The sequence below is a fragment of the Octopus bimaculoides genome, chromosome 4 (genome assembly GCF_046866305.1).
Source record: "Octopus bimaculoides isolate indiv1 chromosome 4, ASM4686630v1, whole genome shotgun sequence".
Classification (NCBI taxonomy): Eukaryota; Metazoa; Mollusca; class Cephalopoda; order Octopoda; family Octopodidae; genus Octopus; species Octopus bimaculoides.
In genome coordinates, this window is record NC_142931.1 from 624,867 (window position 1) to 650,009 (window position 25,143).

Here is a 25,143-nt window from a genome sequence, read left to right on the forward strand (position 1 = left end):
AGCGCTAAATAAATAATTATCCAAAATCTGACAACCTCCTTTTTTCTGAATATTTGAACTAAATTTGTACATCACTTCAGTGTGTGTGTGTGTACGTGCGAGCGTGCGTCTGCATATATATATATATATATATATATATATATGTGTGTCTTTGTTAATATCAAGCTTGCTTTATTCCTGTTTTGCAGCATTATGTGTATCTGTTTGCATAATACATATTACTTTGTATGTGTGCATGTATGTATATACATGCATATACGCATATAATAGTATGTGTACTTATCCATATATATGTACATGATTATATGTATACACATGAACAAATGAAGCTATGTGTGTGTATGTGTTTGTGTGCGTGTCTGGGAATACATTGGTATAATCGCAATACTAGGAGGATGGGAATCAATTACATTTGACGAAAATACCATTTACAGATTAAAAACCGAAAGAAAAACAAGTACGGAGGGATTTCTAATCAAATGAGGATCAACTGATTCTTTTCCTAATCATGATTAACGTCACTGCCTCCCCCCTCTCTCAGTCTATCAATATATTTATCTTTTTATCTATGTGTCTGCTGATCTATCTGTCAATTATTCTATTTATCAATCTCCCGATCAACATATTTTTGTGCAAGATAACCCTACCTACCGAAGCAGTTACTTAGCGCCAAGAAATCCCTTTTATAATGTGTTATTTAAAGGTCAAGTTATATTTTTAAAACGGAGAAACATTTTTTCCTGCTTTTTAAGTGATTAAATTACTAACAATGACAGACTGACACAGGAGTAACAACGTCAACCAAAAACAACGTTGATATACAACAACAACAACAACATCAGCAACACGGGAGTAAACAGACGTAGATATGGCTGCTGTGTGATGGCTAGGAAGTCTGCTGCGCAAACACGAGATTTTGAGATCGATGCTACTGCCTGAGATTCTGAGCAAGAATTCTATGGTTTCAGATCGACCAAAAGCTTGTCAGTGAAATCTGGTTGAGGGAAACTGTTTGGATTCTTGTCGAAGATTTCCATTGTTGTCTTTTGAATGATGTACACAATCCATCGCCTGGTTTGTTTCACATCACAATATGGTCCTTAGGTGTCTATAACGGAACCTGCGCTGTTGCAAACATTTGGCATAACGAGGGTTCTCGGCACACGCGGAGAGCGACTGTTTTTGTGCTTCGATCTGATTAACGTACCTGATAAACAAAATGAAATTTTGCACCTGGAGATGGCCGGCCTCTCTCTTTCTTTTGCTATGGAGAGGAGCCTGAAATGAGTGGTGCACGCTGTCTTTGTTCCCATGTAAACCAGTGGAAAAATTGAGAAAAGGTACGTTAAAAAAATGTTAGGTGGAACATACGGACATATCAAAAAGGGTTAGTAAAGGAATATTAAGAAGCGGAGGAAAGGGGTAGAAATGGAAGGGGAGGTGGGAAGAAGACGGCGACGACAAGTACAAAAACAAAATTTACATCAACGACCCTAGCCCTGAATATTAAGAGAAAGACAGGAAAAACATAGTCACAATAATACTAAAAATATATTAACAGCAATAAATAAATAAAATAAACGTGTTCACCACCTCTACCGTCGCCATTATTCCTGAAGACACCAACAAGAAGTTTAATGGATAATGACAGCAACAAGAACAACAGCAACAATGAAAACAGCTACTACAAAAGACAATAAAATAAAAGCAGCACCACTAACAAGAACAATGACAAGCGGAAAATAGACGGATGCAGAAACGAGTTGTTTGTTCACCGTCACTTGTTTAGTAACAAAATGGCGGTTGTGAGTTGGCGTAGATTTTGATGCATGTGTAAAGATGAAGTTTCTAGGATCTACGTTTATGTTAGTAAACATTGCATTTGAAAATTGAATTAATGAGCGCTAATTACTTGTGTTAATCAATGCAATCTCGATTTAATGTGTTCCGTATTGCCATTAATGGAATATTTCACAGCAGTGAAATCCCAATTATTGAATAAAGATTATTTTTAAAAGGTATATTTATCAATATCAACTTTTATCTCACGCATACGCACTCACACACAAATACACACGCGCGCACAAACTTATATACACATATATAAAAAATATATTTACACATATATATATATACAAATGTGTATATGTGTGTGTGTGTGTACTCACATAACTAAACTCATGTGTATGCGTGTCTGTATGTGTATGTAAATTTCCATAGAAATTTATAAATATATATGTATATATGTATATTCTTATATACATATATAATATATAGATGCTTGCATACATATATACATATATATAGATATGTACCTATACTTGCGCGCGCACACACACACACACACATACACACACACACACACACACACACACACACACACACACACACACACACACACACACACACACACACACACACACACACACACATATATATTCACATACGCACTAATACAGAGATAGAGAGAGATGCGGAGAGGCAAAACCGAGAAAAATAATAATATTGACATCAACATTAATACTGATATATCATATTTAATGTTTCGTTGTTGTTGTTGTTTTTTTGTCTTATTTTATTTTTAACATTTTATTAAATTTCAACATATTTATATTTATTATTTAGTCACATCAAGATCAATGTTTTGCTATAACAGATATTTTTTAATCCGTATCGATTTCCTATAAATATAGCGCTAGAGAAGAAATACACGGGAGTGTTGGTTATGCATTCCGAAGTGTATTAGCTGTGTAACGAGAAGAAAAATGGCTTCAATCGAGTTAAACCGAATGCAACCCTTTAATCCTCGGAAATTTTTTCTTCCCCTAATATCCGCATCCAGTATTATTTGCATTTTGGGTAAACGCAGTTACTTTTTATGGAGATGGTGGCTTTTCTCGATTGAACAGTCAAATATTTTACTGGAACAATTTTCCTTTTTATATTTTCTTAGTCTCGTTATATTACGTTTATTAACAACTTCACTGCTTGTTTTTTATGCAGAAAGCATATCTAGGTACTTTAGTCTCAGGCATTATCTTATGTTATCACATTATTTATTGTACATTAATTCACTCCGAAACTCTCGCTTTCTCCTTGTGTGTATTTATGTATTTATGCATATATGGATGTATGTGTGTATCTATCACAACTTGATGGAAAGACAGTCACATTTTATCTACTGCATCATGCAACTCCAACAACTGATTCCATTAAGTAAGCATGTTTTAGACATCTGCCTGGATACATACATGTGTGTATGCGTCTGGTGTGTGCGTGCGTGCGTGCGTGCGTGTCGTTATAATGTTCACTTTTCTATTCTTTGCGTTGGTCAGACGGAATTGGTAAAGGCAGACTTTTTCAGCTGGATGGCCTTCTTGTCGCCAACTTTCACCTGTTTCTAAGCAGAGTAACATTTCGCAACGGTCCGATGCCATGTGATGTCAAAACACAGGAAGACACGGACACACACACACACAGATATATATATATATATAAATGCATACACAACAGGTTTCTTTCAGTTTCCGTCTACCAAATCCATCCACAGGATTTGCTCGGCTCGAAACTATGGTGGAAGAAACTCGGCCAAAGTAACAGGCAACAGAACTGAACCCAGAGGCATGTGGTTGGGAAACGAACTTCTTAGGCACACATCGCGCCTGTGCGAAAGTTTAGGCGTCAGACACGAAGCTGAATTGGTGCATCACACACAACACTCATTGCTTTTGATCCATATTGTTGCAAGCAGATCCAGACAATCACCCGGATCTCCCTACTTTGCCCTAGTGAAACATCCTGAATGTGGTATCTGGAGGGAGAGCTGCCCCAAAAGTTGATCATTTTTAGCTGAGTAGAGTGCAATAAAGTGTTTTGCTCAGTGATACAACGAACTGCTTAATCCAGGATTTGAATCCATGAGTTTATAATCAAGAGTCTACCACCGGATATGTTCTCTATGTGGCCTGTGTGTTTTCTGTACTCTGTTTATCATTTTGTCTACGTTTTGTTTGTAACGTCCTGTACCCAAATATGCATCTATATATACAGGTAGATGTAAGTATGTACATACATGTACGTATATATGCATATACTCATATATTATTTGTATTTTTATATATATATATATATATATATATATATATATGAACTATACAAGAAAGATTAAATTTATGTCCACTTTATATGCAAGCTGAATATTCTATACTATTGACTGGAGAAGAAAAGTGGGTTGACTTCGTTTAGGAGTGGTCAATAGTCTGTCAGAAGACTCACCGCCATCTATTGTTACTGCACATCAAAAACAACCAAATCAGGGGTCTAAAATTTTTTATCGCAGCCAGGCTTTTTAATACTCAGATAAATAAATAGGTTTATAGGTATGTAGGTAAGGTAGGTTAAGTAGGTGGGTAGGTAAGGTAGGTAGGTACTTTTAACAAGTTTGATTCAGCTCCACACGCTTTAAAGTTTCGTGGGCATGTAGGGTCCGTCCATCTGATCAGAGGTTCGAAAGTAGAGTTTTGTTAAGAATATATGTAATTTCTAGCAAAATGTATTGAGTGCTACTTTCTGTCTTTTGTTCAGTCACCCTTATGTGTTTTCTTTTAATGCTCATTTGCTGCGAAATAGCGTCCTGGGAAAGAACACCGAGTGTCCCGGATCCGGCAAGACAGAGTGATCGAGAATGGTAGATACAGATATTTCGTCATAATTGTGGCTTATCAATACCATGTACCCGGGTCTCCACAAAACGAAATGATTCGCTGGTGGTCTGGGACTTATATGCAAATAGTGTCAAGTCTATTTGCTGACGTGCTGCGGCGTATAGCATACCAAAGAAAATTAAATTACGAATTAAAAGCAACTCCAGTAATGTAAGCACATACAAAGTGTGTGTGTGTTTTGTTTAAAGGACCGTTTGCTGTGGTATGGCGTCTGGGGAAAGTTCCCAACATGACGCCGAGTGTTTGAGAACACCGAGATAACTCGCACCTAAGGGATCGAGAATGGTAGATACTGATTCATTGCGTTTCGAGGTGATCCGATCAAATGGTACTGATAAGCCAAAAGAATGGTGAAATGTTGTTATCTATCCTTCTCGGTCACCTTGAGGCGAGTTGTCTCGCCAGTACTGGGACACTCGGTGTTTCTTTAACACTCGGCATCATGTAGAGAGCTTTCTCTGGATGCTATCCCCCAGCAGACGTTCCTTTACACTATGTATGCGCGACCGACGATGTTTACATTACTAGAGCTGCTTTTAATTCGCAATACATACACACACACTCTCACTCCTCGTTAATTAACTAAGCTCGAAAGTAAAATAGAATGTAACATGATCAACGCTAGTGAGACGAAGATATGAGAAATTCTTGACAATTATTTCGTTATGCGAAATTATTTCGCTGTGAGACTTCCTTAACTTTGTTGTACTTGTTTAGACAAAGGAGCAGGACTAGAATCAAGGCCATTCCAACTGGAGAAGAAAAGTGGATCGACTTCGTTTAGGAGTGCTCAACGTTCTATTTTCTTTGTTCTGAGATCGTATTTAGAACTGTCTTATGCAGCGATAAAAATAGAGGATTTGTTTTGGGAAAGATTCGGCTGCTATCTCTAGCATTCCCAGTGATTGACTATAGGTTTCTTTTGTAGCAGTTTAGTTCTTAAGTCCAAGCTAATTAAACAGATCTGAAATTAAAGGTGTTACTAACTTCTCTTTCTTTATATCCAAACTTCCATGTTCCATTATTCCTTTTTTTCAAACTGTGAGTCGTGATTTGATAGTAAGTTGGTTGCTATTTCTAGTAGGTTCAGTGACTACACTGAGGTTTTCTCGATTCTCTGATCAATAAAAAATTCAGGAAAGGAGACCCAACAAATATACAAAAGACACCGCATGATGTTGTTGTTGTTGTTGCTGCTCCTTCTGCCGCTGCCGTTTCTCTTGGTTGATGGTATTGTTGTTACTGTTGTTTAGACTATACACCTGGTCGATCAAAGTTGTTCCAGCTGTGACCAACCCCAAAATTTCTTTTATATTAAAAACTACATTATACAACGTGTTCTTGAATTTGGAAGAAATTGGTCATCATTTCTACAGACCTCTTCGTTATTTGAATAAGAAACGGAGTAATTGTTTTTTTTTTTTTTTTCGATACCACTTTAGTATCATAAAAAGTATCATCCAATCCATCACTGAAATAACTGTAAATAAATTAGCAAACGTGATGAAATGCTGCAGACCAATAGTGTTTCTCTTATTAAACACGTTTGTAACCAACCCCTGTTGTGTTCAATCATTTTAAAATGGCGTCAATGTTTTTAGATTTTATAATCATATTTAACTAAACTTTATGAATGTGTGGTGAGAGAGGAAGTCGCCTCATAGCGTTTAGAAACCATCGTCTTTTAAGATCTTAGCAAAACTAACTAAGAATCACGCACTTCTTTTAAATTTTAGAATCAGTTTCTTATAAAATAGTGTTTCCAAGACACGTTTTTGTTTTGTAATTGATTTCTAGTGGTGGCGGTGAGTTTATTAGTATGATTATTATATTTATCTCTCTTATTAGCCAGAAGAGGAGCCTGGCTTAGTGGTTAGGGTGTTAGATTCATGAACCAAAGATTATGGCTTCGGTTTCTGGACCGAACGACGCGTTATGTTATTTCACGTTGCACTCGTCCACTCATCTCACTCAAAAATCCTGTTGAGTAATCTTGCAACAGAGCCGCATCCTCTACATCTTGCCAATATATACAACAGGGAAACCGGGTCTAGGAGACTATATAACTCGGAATTATTATTATTATCATTGTTATTATTATTGTTATTAAGGCGTAAACTGGAAGAATCATTCGCACGCCGGGCAAAATGCTTAGCGGTATTTTGTCTGCCACTGCGTTCTGAGTTCAAATTCCGCCGAGGTCGACTTTGCCTTTCATCCTTTCGGGGTCGATAAATTAAGTACCAGTTACGCACTGGGTCGATATAATCGACTTAATCCGTTTGTCTGTCCTTGTTTGTCCCCTCTGTGTGTAGCCCCTTGTAGGCAATAAAGAAATAGGTATTTTGTCCATCTTTACGTTCTGAGTTCAAATTCTGAGGTCGACTTTGCCTTTCATCCTTTCGGGGTCGATAGATTAAATACTGAGGTCGATGTAATAGACTAGTCTCTTCCCCAAAAATTTCAGGCCTTGTGCATTTAGTAGAAAGGATTGTTAAGGCGGTGAGCTGGCAGGATCGTTAGCCCGCCGGGTGAAATGCTTACCGGTATTTCGTCTACCGCTACGCTCTGAGTTCGAATTCCACCGAGGTCAACTTTGCCTTTCATTCTTTCGGGGTCGATTACATAAGTACCAGTTACGCACTGAGGTCGATGTAATCAACTCATCCCCTCCCGCAAAATTTCAAGCCTTGTGCATGGATGGTAAGCCAGGGATCACTCTTAAATAATTTTCAGTTCCTTTTTTGATCATTCCAAGTGCTCCTACAATCACTGGTATTGTAACCATCTTGAGATGCCACATCTTTTCGATTTCAGTCAGCAGATCATTATATTTTCTGAACCTGTCAAATTCTTTTGCCGAGATATTATGATCTCGAGGTATGCTCATGTCAATCAATAAACTTTATTGTCTTCTTTCACAATAATGTCTGGTTTATTAGCTTTCATGATTTTGTTTGTATGTACTGGAAAGTCTAAAGAAATCGTTACATTTTCTCCCTCAGTAACTGCCGCAGGATGGTGCTTATACCATTTCTCAGCAGTTTTGATTTCATAATGCTGTCGACACATTAACCAGTGTAGATATTGGCCAAACTCTGTTATGTCTCGATTCATATTTCAGTGGTGCTACTACTTTACATCCAGATATTCGGTGCTTTAGTTTCAATCCCATCGTTGCAGAATGGGCACTTTAGGGTCTACTCCATTTTTTCATCTCTTTGACTTAGCAGTAACTAAGCTGAAGCCTTTGCTCTCTGTCTTTAGCCCTGAGCTACGTAGCCTCTGATGGGTGTGCTTCTGGTCAACATCTGGTTTGCTACGGGCCACATATTTGCTGTGCAATCCTTAAAGCAGCGAGTTGGTCGAAACATTAGCAAGTCGGTCAGAATGCTTAGCGGAATTTTACCCGTATTTAATATTGTGTTTAAATCAGAGACCATTATTATTATTATTTCTGTCAGTATATATATATATGTGTGTGTGTGTGTGTGTGTACACGTGTGTGTATACAATATATACACACACACACATTATGAATGCATAGTGCAGAATTGAATTTGAGTTTCATGTTGTAGCAAATGTTTTCTTGAATCAGTCCAAAATCAACACCGCACTCCCTTTTATCTCTCATTTGTTGCTTAACGTTGGGAAAATATATCAGACGAAAACAGAAACAAAATTTCAAAGCTATAGGAGAAGCACTAACTTCGAAAGATATAAACGGATTGTGTGAAACAAGAAATTATCAACGTTTCTTAATTACAGGTTATGGCAACGTTAGGCAATTTTCTTAAACACTTTAATTCACCGCAATACATTTCGAAAGCTAAGAACTAACGAAAAGCCAAAGATGAAAACCAAAAACAAAACCAGAAAGTTGTTGAAGGAAGTGATTCCGTTGTTGTTTGTCATAAAAGCATTCCACTAATTTATCTTTGGTTGACGCCTGTTTGTCACTTGATTTTTATATATTAGAGAACTTTTCCTGTTGTATTTAGCAATATATTTATTTTCCTTCTTTCACTTGCTAACTAAATGCAAATAGAATTTTCTTAAACTTATTTTTGAAAATCGAACGTCTAAATATAGTCGAAATAATTATATTCTACGCTGTTACTCTTTGATTTTATTTTTTATGATTTTTCAATTTATGTTCGTCGTTTGTTAGCTTGCACAATCTGCCTACATATACACCCACCAATTACTATATATTCCTTCTTACCTACCCAACTACCTAACTACACCCCACATATACAAGTATTCGCATAAGAATAGCTGTTTATATCTACATGTGTAAAAGATGTTTACAGGAAATAGAAGTAAGATTATACATAAACTTGCATGAAAGATATGTTTACACACAAGACAGATGCATTGAGAAATGGGTCACACATCGATTTTTAACAAATGAAAGATGAAGTTCAGTGCTTCTTAACCTGTGCTGTGCCACCTCCTTAAGGGTGTTGTGAAGCTACAAGAGGTGGAAAGTATCGAGTCGGTAGATAAAAGGAAAATGAAATTAAAATCATAGATGTTATCATACCAAGGGATACGAGCGCAGGTGACAAAGAAGTGGAAACATTGCAAGAATGGGAGCACCGAAGAGAGGAACTGTCGTGCCAGGAGTTGTAGGGGAATTCGGAGTACTAACAAAGTTGGAGTCATATGGCTGAGAAAATGAAATAGACTTGATACTTGAAACCGAAGTAGCAAGTCTTAAAATTTGTGGAAAGAGATGCTGTCCAGAGGCACAGTTAACCAAAGTAAGATCGAGAGCTCTGAGAAGTAAAATAATAATAATAATAATAATAATAATAATAATAATAATCAGACAGTGGCTCTCGTGTCTTCTGATCTTAACTGATTGAAAGTAGTATCGTGTACATTGTTTTGTGTTGTTATAAAAGATGGACTACAATAAATATTCTGCTCAATACCACATATTTACTAGTCAGTTATTTGACCTTAACTAGTGGAACCTGTCCCTTGGTGGCTGACGATATGTGCACCTCTGAGCACGAGCAGAAGTAGTGGGGTAACATCATGACCGTGAGTTGAGGGGGAATTCTTAGGGGTTTGCATAATTCACTTCTGGAAACAATGGTGTTTTGTTCAATATCCTTAAGCCTTATTCAAGGACGTTTTGACCTGAAGAACATTCTAACTGGGCCCCACCTGCAAGGCCATGCGCTGTTTATCTTGATATGAGATCACCATGTCGCGCACATATGGTTGTAATGCATGTGCCTGGTGTACCCTTATCAGACAGGTAGTCATGATGGGTATACTGGGCTTCGTATATTTTACTCCAGTGTCACTTTGATGTCATGCACTGCCCTCTCACTCAATAATAATAATAACAACAACAATAATAATAATATAATAAGAATAATAGTAATTTACAAAAACCTAGACCTGCCACATGATAAAAACTGGTGGGAACACAAACCACCTCCAGTGCTTGAAAATGATCACATCTCACTCCTCTGGAACTTCACAATTCAAACTGAGAGAAAGATAGATGCAAATAGGCCAGACATTATATTGAAAGACTTTAGACAAAAGTCATGCCTCCTCATTGATATGACTGTCCCAATCGATATAAACGTATCTGTCAAGACCTACCAAAAGCTGAGCAAATATAAAGATCTTGAAATAGAAATTGGCAAAATGTGGAACCTGAAAACTATAAAAATAGCTGTAGTCAAAGGTACCCTAGTAATGATAGCAAAAAGGGATGATTGCAACCTAGCTCAGATACCAAGGAACCCCCAAATGGCAGAAATTCAAAAGATAGTGCTCATGAGAACTGCCCATATCCTACGTAAAATACTGTCTATGTAATCTCTGGCATAACACCAACATGAACTTCTAACTTGTCTCTTGAAGTTTCTGGGTGAGACTTAGGGCCAACTTGTACAAATGCGAAGAAAAGGTCAAAAGAGTAATGGGGAGAGGGAGTCACCTTGAAAGATATCTCATTTGATGTTGATATCAGATTAACTTATGCCATTTCTATGGTTTAGGAGACGTGTATTTCTCTTGGCCATGCTACTTTATAAGAACATGAAGACGACAGGAGAGATCTTGTATATCTGAAGGGCCTTCAGTACCCAATTACGTGGGACACTACCAAACGCTTTCCTCTAGTCTATTCATGTCATACTTAGGTTCTTCGTTTTGCTCCAGCAGTTCTCTACAATAGTTTTGTTTATGAGTAATTGATCATTGCATCCATAAGAATTCTTTTTTACAACCTTTTTGAGTTTGTGGAAGGATAGATCTCTGTTCAAGGAAAGCGTATCTTCTGCCAGTTAATATGGGTGTGAAGATCTTGAAGGTGGTGTTGAGACATGTCATTGGTCAGTAGTTCTGTGGATTTTTTGTGTCATCAGTTTTTGGTATTTTAACCGTCTTGAGATGCCACATCTTTTCGATTTCGATTAGCAGATATTTATATTTTCTGAGCTTATCAAATTTTTTTGCCAATATATTACGGTCCCAGGGTATGCTCATGTCAATCAATAAGCAGACGTTATTGTTTTTGTCTTTCTCAGCAATATCTGGTTTATTTGCCTTGATGGTCCTATAACTACATACTGGGTAGTCCCAAAGAATAGTTGCATTTTCTCCCTCAGTTATAGCCTCAGGGTGGTGCTTGTACCATTTGTCAGCAGTTTTGATTTTATAATGTCGACACATTATCCAATGTAGATATTGGCCAACTCTGTCATGTCTTGATTTGTACTCTACAGGTGCTAAAACCTTACATCCAGAGATTAGGTGGTCCACTATTTCTATCCCGTCGTTGCAGTATCGGCACTTTGGGTCTACACCATTTTTTATCTCTTATTTTTATTATTCCTCCTTCGTAACACAGTTTTTAGTTATCTGTCAAGTCACAACAAGGACCTCACTCAGGTAATACTTTCCTTAAGATGTGCGCTGCGCCCAATAAGGCTGCTTTTTGCAAAACATCAATATTGCATGAGGTTTCCAGTTGCCTTCAAAAGTTTTGAAGTTTCAATGGGATTGAGCCCAACGCTCCGATCACCACTGGTATCACGTTTACATTACCCTCTCACATTCCACATAATCTTGCCATTTCCACTTTCAATTCTGAGTACTTGGTAATTTTTTTCAACCTCTTTACTCACAAAATTCATGTCATTTGGTATGGCTACATCGATGATCTGACAGTATTTGTCTCTCTTATTCAATATGACAATATCCGGCCGACGGTGTTCGATTACACGATGCGTCTGAAAATCATAGTCCCAGAGTATCGTTACTGTTCCATCCTCCTGCATAACTTTACTTGGTACATGCTCGTACCGGTTCTCTGTTGCTTCATATTGGTATTTATGGTATAAGAGCCAATGAAGATACACCCACACATTCATGCTGTGACGCTTGTATCCTTTTTGTGAAAGGTTCTCACATCCACTTACCAAGTGGGTCACATTTTCCACACTCTTTCCACAGAATCTGCATTTCTGGGTGTCAGAAGTTTTATAGATGTTACATTCTCCTGAATTGGTAGCGAGAGCCTGGTCTTATGCATCAATGATCAGGCTTTCGGTGGTACGCTTCAAATCCCCCCGCTCCAGCCATGCCCACGATGCTGTATTATCCTTCACGTCTTGTGTATTCCTTTCAAACTGTCCATGCATTCTTATTTCAAGAAGGTCTTCTCAGCTCTTTGGTTAAACTCCTCTTTGCCCATCATGTCATCTGCATTTACACCACAATCCTTTGCAGGCTGCTTTCTTCCCTCCTTTCATATCAAGTCCTGAGCATTTGGTAATCTCAGATTCTATACCAATATCCCTACCACACTTCTGGACTGTTTTGGTTAAGGAATCTATCATCTACTTAGATTACCCAAACAATTTCAGGTCATCCATAAACAGATGATTCAATGATGAGCCTTTCTTCCCACATCGGTAACCCATCTTAACTTTCCTAAGTATCATTGTTATGGGTGTAAGCAATTACAAAAAGTAACGGAGGAAACGAGTCACCTTGGAAGATTTCCCCTTTTAATATTACCTTCTCCAAGGAATACATTACTTGAGTACAATTTGGTTTTCCACTCTTTCATGCTATGCATCAGGAAATTTATGATGTTGTCAGCAACGCCAAACATCTGCAGGCATTCAACGATCCAACAATGAGGGATCATATCATATGCCTTCTTAAAGTCAATCCAATCCATAGACATGCTTGTATGATGTCTTTTACGATGCTTCAAATCTGCCTTTTCGATGACCAGGTGATTCTTGGTAACCTGAGAACGCTTCCTACATCCTTTTTGTTCCCTTGGTAGTATTTCTTCCTGTGCCAGGAAAGTGTATGTCTTTGCCGCACATATTCCAGTATATGTATCTAAATATGCTTAGATATATTTATATATATTCATAAATATATATACAATTGTAAAAAGTGTATTCACACACACACACACACACACACATATATATATATATATACGTAGATGTATGAAGTGCATGTATATGTATATATATGCGTGTTTGTATATACATGTATGTGTGTGTGTCTGTATGTATTTGCATGTGTATACATATACACACATATTCAAGCCAACAACTTTATAAAAAATATACACTTAATAATTATTGTATGTTGAAATAAAATATTTCCATACATTTAACCTATAACACTTGGAAATATAGATTTTAATAAATGGCTTAGGAAATAAATATAACGCCCCACAAAGTCTGAGATACGCTCAGGGCATTGCTTGTGTGTGTGTGTGTGTGTGTGTGTGCGTGTGTGCGTGTGTGCGCGCGCGCGTCCCCATATACATAGAAATGTTTTCTTAAACAAAAGGAAACATGAGTGGCTTGTGTTAAGTAATGGTGTTTAATAGATTTTGTTTTTTTTATGCTGTAAATACGTCTGTTATTTCATGGTTTGAAGTTTCTGGCTGCGTAAAATACTCGGGGTTAAATGAACTTCGTTCAACTGCGCACTTTCTCTCGAATGACTGATTATTTCGGTCGTCTGTATTTCTGGTAACATGTACTACATTTCCGTGTGGGAATGACTAATTTTTTGATAGACGTGTTTGCCATAGGACAGATTTATTGATAAAGCATACACCTATCTACACATAGGCAACCACATGGGGAATTATGTATAGTGAATGAATATATTGAGAGAGTAAGAGAGAGACAAACTTGGTTCCACACACACAAACACTCACATAGTTACACGCACATATATGGACGCATCTATCCGTGATTGTTCTATAAAAAATCTGTAGAGATAACCTTAACAAGTAATGTAATGGCACAACTAATACAATAGTGCACAGTAAAGACTTATAAAAAAAACCTTTAATCTCCTTTGTATATTCACAGAAACCGTCAATAAACCTCCCAAACCCTACTGATTGGTGTAAATTGCTAAATATCCTTCAACTAAGCATTGGACACAACCAAAACTTTTAAATCTCCTATGAAATACAGTTACAATTCTTGGCTTAAGATACGAACACATGTAATAATAGCTCCACTTAAAATCTGTGGATATTGCAAATCATATTTGTAATGTCGTATGGATGGGGTTTGTCACCACAAAAACATGTGCTCTGTGAAACGTACGTAGCAACAATGCATTAAAGTATGAATTTTCATCCAAAAGTTCTCGTTATCCCTATATATATATATATATATATATATATATATATAAAACTTTGTTTGAGTTCTTGAGTTAATTTACAAAAATATTGCCAAATGTTTCTGTAATATATTGGCTGAAAATATTGGAAGCATTGTAGTTATTTTGGTTTAATGTCTCACCAAAAGATATTGACATTTTTAATTCGTTGTCGTTCAACATTCATATGTTGCTTAAAGTATTATAACATTATTCTTTTCTTTGTTGCTGAAAGATAAACTGTGGTTATAGTATCGGCTTTTAAGATTTTCTTTAAAGCTTTCTAGATTTGTGATCCCACAAATTAAGATGTATTTGCTAGAAGAGTTAAATGTTTTCTTTCAACCAGACCAGGCACAATTACTGTACAATCATTTGTATTAAACTGCTCTGCAAACCCTTCATTCGTTCGTTCGTGTTTTTCTTATTTTTCAATCAATGTATATCTAAACTGAAAGTAAATAAATGAGGAATCGTGTAAGCATAGGTGCAGGACTGCTGAGGGAGATATTTGATTGAATCGAATTTCTTGAGGACCCTTCCTCAGCATATTGCTTGATTCTAAACGATGTTGGTTCAGGAGATTAAATTTCAACTTAACACTGTACACTACGGAGAGGATCCTCAATTACACAGTAGCGGGGTTGACTCTACGGGGTAACTTTACTCCCCATAGTGTTTTATTGAAGGACACAACTCTCAGCTTGGTCCACATGTGTGTGTGTGCGCGCGCTCATGTATGTGAACGTGTGTGTGTATAAATAAATACATACATATATATATATATATATATATATGAGAGAGAGAGAGAGATGTATATATATATATATATATATATATACTTTTTGTTTGTTATATGTCGGGAAGTAGATACGTGAGCTAGCATGAACTCCCACACGTCCCTTCCCAAACCAATATATATAAGAAACACTTCTATCAACAAGCATTTTTATCAAAAGACATCTTACACCACCCCAGACACACACCTAAAACAGAAAATTAAGAAGAGTTTGAAAAAAACGTCTAGCCATTATTTTTCTCACCAAAGGTCAACTATTCAAATGGCTTCATAAAACACTCCTTTAACACCCCACCACAACCTAATTCCACCCCCAATTAAGTTTCTTGTTTTGACCATTCACCATTTTCTTTCAGCTGTTATTCATAAACACTCTTTCACTCCCACACTGATTAACAAACCCCAACCCAACCCAAAACACACCCAAATCCCATAAATAGAATCACAAAGCCCCAAAAGCTCAGATCAATTTCACAAGGAATGCGATAGAGTTTTCCAGAAAAATTAACAAAGAATTTCTTTCTAAAAAATCTCCCCACTCAAATTAACAACGAACTTACTACATCTATGAACAAAACTGTAAAATTAAAATTAAACGGATTAGAACTACCAATGAATTCATTCTTTTTCTTATTTTAAATATACCTAACTGTACCAAGGATCTCGCACGGTTCCGGGTTTAGTCCAACTGCGTGGCACCTTGGGAAGGTGTCTTCTACTATAGCCTCGGGCAGAACAAAGCCTTGTGAGTGAATTTGGTAGACGGAAACTGGAAAGAAGCCCGTCGTGTGTATATATATATATATATATATATATATTGTGTGTGTGTGTGTGTGTGTCCCCAACACCGCTTGACAACCGTTGGTGGTGTGTTTACGTCCCCGTAACATAGCGGTTCGGCAAAAGAACCCGATAGAATAAGTACTAGGCTTGCAAAGAATAAGTCCTGGGGTCGATTTGCCCGACCAAAGGCGGCCCTCCAGCAATGCCGCAGTCAAATGCCTGAAACAAGTAAAATAGTGTGTGTGTGTGTGTGTGTGTGTGTGTGTGTGTGTGTGTGTGTGTGTGTGTGTGTGTGTGTGTGTGTGTGTGTGTGTGTGTGTGTGTGTGTGTGTGAGATACATTTCTAAATCTCTTAGGGAGATTTATGCAGTAGTGATACGATGAAGTAGTTGTATGCTGTCAACTTAATGTGACAGTCCCCTGAAGGGAATAATACTACTGTTGGTTAGACCAAGGAAGCTGCACCGCTTCCTGTCGGTCTTGACACATTTCCTGTGTCCTTATGTTTACAAGGGGGAGACAAGCACCTCCACCCAGCTAAGCCTGCATCCAGAACATGTCTCTGGATGCAGGCTTAGCTGGGTGGAGGTGCTTGTCTCCCCTTTGTAAACATAAGGACACAGGAAATGTGTCAAGACCGACAGGAAGCGGTGCAGCTTCCTTGGTCTAACCAACAGTAGTATTATTCCCTTCAGGGGACTGTCACATTAAGTTGACAGCATACAACTACTTTATATATATATATATATATATATATATATATATATATATATATATATATAGTTGCTATTATTATTATTAACTCCGCCTAAGTGGAGGTGTTGTTTTCAATCGTATTTGGTTGTCCGTGGACAAGAAATCTCAGGAACTGCTGGATGGATCCGGATGAAACCTTCAGGGATGTCTAGCTTCGTGACTGGCACAAGCTGATTAGATTTGGGGGTCGATTTGGTACCAGACAACGATTCTGGATTATTTTTCCTGTTCTTTTACTTAAGTTTCGAGAGTGGTCGGGTTCCTTTTTAGTATTCTCATTTGTGAAAGCAGTCGTGTTTATTTTAGATATTCTCATTTTAAAAATCATCTCTGGCTAATCGTTGAAAAGGCGTTGGTGTTGCCTTGGCGGAAGTTTACGGTCTCTGAGTGCTCTTTTTGTTGTTGTTGTCATTATTATTATTATTTGGCTCAGGTTCGTTTTATTCAAGGTAGTAATTATTTGGATCTCGGGTTACTACCTGTGACCTTAGGTATCCACAATTTTTTAGCAGCCTTTAAATTGCTTAGAAACCTCAAAATCCTTGCTGCCCCTAAAAGACAAACTTTCTGTAGGAGCTCTCCTGGGAATTCTATTCCAATCTCCATCAACCATTTGTCCATACCTTGGCTTACTGTTTCCCAATTCTCCACTTATTATAGTCACGACTTTTACTGTTCGCATGCTCCAAATTCTTCCTATTTCAAATTTTAATGGATTATATTTTTCCCTCCTCTTTCTTTATGTTCCTGGAATCAGACGGGCCTGATGGGTCGATAAGTAAGCAACTTCATTTCACTTAATCTATAATCGTCATGTCTGGTTTATTATTTTCTAAATCTTTGTCAGTCTGAATAGGAGAGTCCAATTATTACTATTATTATTATTATTATTATGATTATTATGCTTGACTTTTGCTTTGCATTTATACAAGTTGACTCCAAATCTCGCCCAGAGACCTCAAGAGACAACAAGTTAGAAGTTCATGTTGGTGTTATACCTAGCGTGTCATATATTTGGTTTTGCACATAGTATTGCTCTAGAGAATTATAAATTTGTTTTAAAATTTGAGATTACATAGACAGTATTTTACGTAGGATATGGGCAGTTCCCATGAGCACTATCTTTTGAATTTCTGCCATTTTGGTGTTTCCTGGTATCTGAGCTAGGTAGCAATCAGCCCCTTTTGCTATCATTCCCAGGACACCTATGACAACAGGTATTGTTTTAGTCTTCAGGTTCCACATTATGCCAATTTATATTTCAAGATCTTTATACTTGTTCAGTTTTTGGTAGGTCTTGACAGATAAATTTATGTCGATTGGGATTTATATCAATGAGGAGGCATGATTTTTGTCTGAAGTCCTTCATTTAATGCCTGGCCTATTCGCATCTATCTTTCTGTCAGTTTGAATGGTGACGTTCCAGAGGAGTGAGATGTGATCATTTTCAAGCACTGGCGGTGGTTTATGTTCCCAGCAGTTTTTATCATGGGACAGGTCCAAGTCTTTGCAAATTACCCGGTGAATACATTGTGCTTCTCTCTCGTGCCTGTTGAGATACTCTGTAGGCGCAAGAAGACTGCACATGGAGACAACATGATCGATGGTCTCATTTTGTTGTTTACAAACACATGTTGGGCTACTGCTGTTCTTTAATATGTAGGCCTGGTAACTCTTATTCAGTAGTTTTATTTTTATCACTTGCTTTCACTGCACTATCGAGCGCAGCTCTGTGTGCCTTGGGTATGTGCTGTGGTTTGTTGTGATGCTGTTATTCTTACTGTATTGGAAGTGTTTTACGTAGGATGTGTGCGGTGCCTGGTCGTGCAATGTTCTGTACGTTATACATACTTGTTAGTCTTGGTGATTTTGCTATGTATTTGTCTGAATATTTTTTTATCATACCTAATACGCGTACTAGGATAGGAATTATTTCTGTTTTTAGATTCCCCATTCGTGTTACCTTTATTTCTTGATCTTTGTATTTTGAAAGTTTCTCCGTTTCTTCTGGAGAAACGTTGTCATCTGTTGATATTGATACTGATATTGATACAGCGATAAGGAAGCATTATTAATTATTATTATTATTTTCACATGCACACAACAGATTAGACTGTTGGAAAAGAAACAAATTTAACATCTATTACTCTGTCAGTCTGAATGTCGAAGTCCCAGAACATCGTGTATTTCTTACTTTCTAGTACTTTACTAGGTCCATGTTCATACCATTTATCAGTATAGTCAAATCCTAGCTTTCTGCATATATCCCAGTGGATTACTCTCTCTCTCTCTGTTGTTTTTTCTTGTATTCTTTCTCGGCCAGCATGTTACTTTCAGTTACTGAGGAGCTTTTCTCCTCCTTGAGTTCCTGTCACTGTTCTCCTACACGTTCATCTATGCTACGTGCTGTAAAGGCAATATATATATATATATATATATATATATATACATATGCATGCCTTTAATCTTTATTCCTATTTACCCATCGCACTATATTTTTCTACTTTTAGTTTTCTGCTAATTTCTTTCTTTCTTTCCTTCTCCTTCTTATAAATTGCCTTTGACGTTATATCTATGAACACTTTTTGTTTTGTTTTTCTAAAGAAACGTACCAGTGTTCCCTTCATCGTATATGCAGTAATCACATTCGGTTAAACTGTCTTATTGATGCGTTTTATTTTTCTTTTATCCCTGATGAGAAGATTGCATTTTTTTATATCATTTTATTCCTTCTGGAATAATACCAATGTTTTCTTAGAAACGAATGTCGGAAGTATAAAGATAGTGCCTTCATAACAAAGTATTTAAAAGACGTTTTATCTCTCATGGGAGGAAATGTGTTCATTCTGACTAGTTTTTGATCTTCTTTGACTTTCATCAGAGAAAGTTTACCTATTCTTTCACTCGGAGACTAAATTGCATATTCACTTAAAAAGGTATTCTTTACATTTCAAAATGTGTGAGTGAGTGCGATGTGTGTGATGATGTTTGTGTATAGGGTCATATGTTCAAGTGGGGTGAGTAGGTGGAAATGGTTGTGTATGTATTATATGTAAGTGTGTATGTGTAACAGCATAAATGTTTTGTTTTCACCCCAGAATATAGTGAACACATCCATTCATATTCGTTATATGAATTGATTAAACTCCTTTTATATTGTTATTAGTTTTGTTACAAATATATTTTGCAGTTCAAAATTGGCTGACAAGCAGGCTGGCTGGTTGGAGGGAGGGAGCGGCGCAAAATTGGTATAGTGCCGAACAGAATGTTCTGTGGTAGTCATATTAAACCCCTATGTGTAACTTAAGTCAACCGTTATGCTTACCCGAAGAATTTTGAGAGAATACGCTAGTAGTAGTAGTAGTAGTAGTAGTAGTAGTAGTAGTAGTAACAGCAGCAGCGGCAAAGGCAACAGCAGTTGTGATAACTTAGCATATATACTTATATCTACACTACATACATTTATAACAAATATACATACATACACAAACATACATTCAGATATACATACATTACATACATATACACATACATATATATAGACATACATAACATGCATGATTACATATACACATATACCTACATGCATATGCATAGATACATACATACATAATATGCATGCGTACGTAAGCACACATACACACACACACATACACACACACACACATATACACACATACATTCATAGGCGCATGCATACTTCACATTATCTTTTTGAATGTCTGTAAATGCGCCAAGCAGAAGAAGCGAATTAACTGTAACTAAAATATTCTTGTTTCACTAAAACAGAGCCAAACGTGATGCAAAGCCACAAGACAGAATTATTTACGCCAATAGCATATTATTTATTGTCTACAAAAACACAACCAATTCTAATTTGTGTTGCCGCCTCAATCCTAGACGTTGTTGCAAAAATGATTTTATAAAACTATTATCATCATTATTATTATTATTATAATATCCTCCTCGCGGAAATCTGTAGTAAAAGACAAAATATTTATCGGCTGGAGCTGAAGAGGAAACAGAATATAGCTAATATGATCGTTTCTTTGTGACTATTGGCTGTTTGTTAAACAACATGTTGATGTGTGAAGTATGGCGTCAATTTAATTTTGTCGTCAATATAATTAAAGTAGTTTCCAAGTATCGTAATTACTAAATTATACTTAAATAACTTTTTAACATATATTTTATTTCAAAACATGTGGTTAATTCAATATAATTGCTCATATTTATTGATTAGATTTTTTTTTTCTTTTTAAAAATTTAAATCAATCTTGACGTTGCGACTCCTCTCGCCATTTAAGTTTGATGACTTAGCTGACAATTTAACAGCAAAGCTTGTCTGATGATCGCTTTTTCTGAAAGTAAAACAAATATTTAACTGGTTTTCATTTTTAAAACAGACATCCAGACCTGACAATGGGAGATGAAAAAAAATGCGATGTTTCTTAATTAACAATGAATGAGAACATTAATTAGTCTTCGCTGTAATTACAACATCAACACTAATATTACCAGATTTGATAAAGAAGTAGAAAATATATATTTCACATATAATATATTAGGCATTTTAATGAAATAATGTATGAGGAAGTAAATATAAGTCTTTTGTAGACGAAGTGTGGTGTTGTATGGAGATTTGTATTCTATATTGTAATGGAATGGAGGAATGCAAATATTTTCTCCTTGGATAAGAATAACTATGAAAGAGATTGATGAGTAATAGTTTGGTTTGAGTTTTTTGATTAGTCGTTCGAAGGAAGATAAGGGCAAAGACAGGACTTGAAAAACAAATGGTTAATTCTACTGGTATTTCAATAAAAAATTTTTTTATCTAAGATTCTTGTTTCTAGGTTTGTGCGTGGTCAGGTATTTAGCATATTGAGCTGACCATCACAAAACCGTGGGTCTAATTGCTGGAACGGGTAGCGCATTGTGTCCTTAAGCAAGGCACTCCATTTCACATTGCTTCAGTCAGCTCGCCTATAAATAAGTATCAGAATATTACTAGTGCTGCCCTCTATCTGTCACATTCTCAATGTTCGACTGGATCAAGGATAGAAAGGCCGAGATGGCGCTTGCGTCAGTTCGTTTCTCCAAAGACGCCTAATACAATTAAGATTATCGTGCAAGCTATCGTACTTGGAAGTGACGGATAAGCTCTCCATCAAAGCTTCATTGTTTTTCTCAAATGTTTCTATTCTAAATGTCTGGATTCGTTTTCACTTCCGCGGTGCAATAACTTAAAATATCTCGTTAAAAACGCTAAAGTCATCGTAGATGTACCACAGATACACAAATGTGAATTGGAGGATTAAAACAAAACAATAAAGCCATTACAGATAAACAAAGATAAAACACTTCATTCCAATTGTTTTATTCGTGATAAATGAATGATATCTAATTTGACTTTTTTGATTTTATTTTGCAGCAAAGCTTGATGGTGTGAAGACTTATATGACGTTGCGAAGAGTTCCGCTTATTCTCCAAGATCGGGTCATTAAATGGTTTGATTATTTATGGATGTGTAATAAATCGACGGATGAAGAAAGAACGCTTAGTTTACTCCCAGACAAACTCAAAGCAGAGATAGCAATCCACGTGCACTTGGATACATTAAAACGGGTAGAAATATTCCAGAATACTGAAGCCGGTTTCTTATGTGAACTGGTCCTTCGGCTCCGTCCTGTCCTTTTCTCCCCTGGAGATTATATTTGCCGGAAAGGTAAGTGAACCTTTAATATCTGAATTAGTGGCAGAGCTGGAAAAACCGTTAGCAAACCGGATAAAATGCTTAGCAGTATTTCATGCCTCTTTATCTTCTGACTTCAAATACCACTCAGGTGCCAGCTGAACACTGGGGTTGACGTAATCAAGTAACCCATCTCCCTAAAATTTCAGGCTTTGTGCCTAAAGAAATAGGAAAGCTAAATCATTAGTATCGCTAACAATATTTGATAATGACATCAAACCCAAAGAAAAATGCGTTTTACATTTATTTTGACGAATTCACCGTATACAAGTATACGGGATGCTAAACACAGTTACAAAATTATAATATTTGCGTTAATAAATTCAATTAATTCATTCATTAAAAAAAATTGTTTAGAAGTTTTCCAGACTCTCAACTTTACAGGTGATGTAGGTTTTTAAAATTATGTTACCTTCCTCTTGAAATTCTGTCTAAGAAAACAAAATAAACTTGTTGCTCATCACGATGCTATTTTCAAGCACTGCTAATCAAAAACAAAACAAAACAAAAACTTCATGCCGCACAGCTCCATAAGCGGCACTCAGTTACAACTCTTGACACTCCACCAAATGGTAAGCCCCATTGTCACTAAGGATGTTTCCTGACAGACAATCTTAATAGAGTTAATACTCCTTCTCAAAAATTGTTATTCTGAGTCAGAAAATACTTCATCCCCAAAACAAAATGAAAGAAATAATAACCAAATTTTCCTCATGTTGCAGTCTAATGTATTAAATAAGGAAGGATAGATAAAACAATGTGGTTTTAGAAACATCTGAAATGACAGAATAGTCACGGTTGGAATGCCTTTGATTACAGATCAGCTAAATTAAGGTGGGTCCGTAATCTGTAGCTAAACACTAAGTTTTGAAATCTCGTTGATGCCAGTATACCTGAGAGGTCGAGGGCGCCTTGTTCAGCAGCAAATGTCGTTGTTGATAACGATTAATGAGGATTAGTGATGATTAACAAAATATAAATTTTGAAATATGCTTGTGTGTGTAGATATATATGTATGTGTGTGTGTGTACGTATATGGTGTATATGACGGATGACCTCATTAGATTCGACGGCCATCCATTACCGCGTCCATAAGCTTTGTCCTGCTATTTATCATGGACAGAGCTAGTTTCTGCAGCAGGGATTAACAAACTGGTGACTTGGGTGCAGAAAACAATGAGTGCACGGACAACTGACATTCTTTCAAGAATGAGTAGACACAACAAGTTCAGTCAACAGTAACCATGTGAATGAGGATGTAGGTGTGGTGAGAGCGTGTGATGGGTAATACTTGTAAAGGTATCACGCCAAGAGAAAGAAAATTCTGATGTAAAACCTGCCTCTCCATAACAGCCGATGATGTTGATTAGTTCTTTTTAAAGTAGAGTGAGATTAGTTGTGTGCAAAGCCTCTATTCACTGCGAAAGTATCATGCGTAAGCGTCACGTGACGCATCGTCAGCTTATACTCGAGAAGCATGAAGCGGCCATCATTTATGTAAGACATTCCAAAGATCCTCCATCTGCGATTCTTCAGATGAATAGATTCACGGACTTGGGATGTGCATCGACGACTCAACCAACACCTCAACCCAACCATATAAAGTCTCGTTACTCTGATAGCGACCGCTTTGAACACGCTCAAGAACTAAAATAAAACTTTAAAAAAGGGCTGGCTGGCTGGCTGGCTGGCTGGCTGGCTGGCTGGCTGGCTGGCTGGCTGGCTGGCTGGCTGGCTGGCTGGCTGGCTGGCTGGCTGGCTGGCTGGCTGGCTGGCTGGCTGGCTGGCTGGCTGGCTGGCTGGCTGGCTGGCTGGCTGGCTGGCTGGCTGGCTGGCTGGCTGGCTGGCTGGCTGGCTGGCTGGCTGGCTGGCTGGCTGGCTGGCTGGCTGGCTGGCTGGCTGGCTGGCTGGCTGGCTGGCTGGCTGGCTGGCTGGCTGGCTGGCTGGCTGGCTGGCTGGCTGGCTGGCTGGCTGGCTGGCTGGCTGGCTGGCTGGCTGGCTGGCTGGCTGGCTGGCTGGCTGGCTGGCTGGCTGGCTGGCTGGCTGGCTGGCTGGCTGGCTGGCTGGCTGGCTGGCTGGCTGGCTGGCTGGCTGGCTGGCTGGCTGGCTGGCTGGCTGGCTGGCTGGCTGGCTGGCTGGCTGGCTGGCTGGCTGGCTGGCTGGCTGGCTGGCTGGCTGGCTGGCTGGCTGGCTGGCTGGCTGGCTGGCTGGCTGGCTGGCTGGCTGGCTGGCTGGCTGGCTGGCTGGCTGGCTGGCTGGCTGGCTGGCTGGCTGGCTGGCTGGCTGGCTGGCTGGCTGGCTGGCTGGCTGGCACGCACGCACGCACGCACGCACGCACGCACGCACGCACGCACGCACGCACGCACGCACGCACGCACGCACGCACGCACGCACGCACGCACGCACGCACGCACGCACGCACGCACGCACTTTCGTTATCGGGTTTATCAAAAAAAAAGTGATTTACTGTAAGTTTGCTTCACCTTTTTTATGTAAAAGTGAAACTGATAATGTTTTAGAAAGGGAGAAGGGGGGTGCGTATATATATATATATATATATATATAAAAAAAACAATATATGAGTGTATGTACATACCTTCATCTATATGTATATATATATGTACCTTCATCTACATGTA

At 37.8% G+C, this 25,143-nt stretch overlaps 1 protein-coding gene across 1 annotated transcript in view; it reads left to right on the forward strand.

Moving 5' to 3' along the window:
• The window catches only part of LOC106874517 (uncharacterized), a 392,108-nt gene that overhangs the window by 219,698 nt on the left and 147,267 nt on the right, over positions 1 to 25,143 (forward strand). Inside the window, exon 2 of the mRNA XM_052966843.2 lies at positions 22,184 to 22,477. Within this exon, the coding sequence (XP_052822803.1) occupies positions 22,184 to 22,477 (294 nt within the window). The remainder of the gene's footprint in view (positions 1 to 22,183; positions 22,478 to 25,143) is intronic.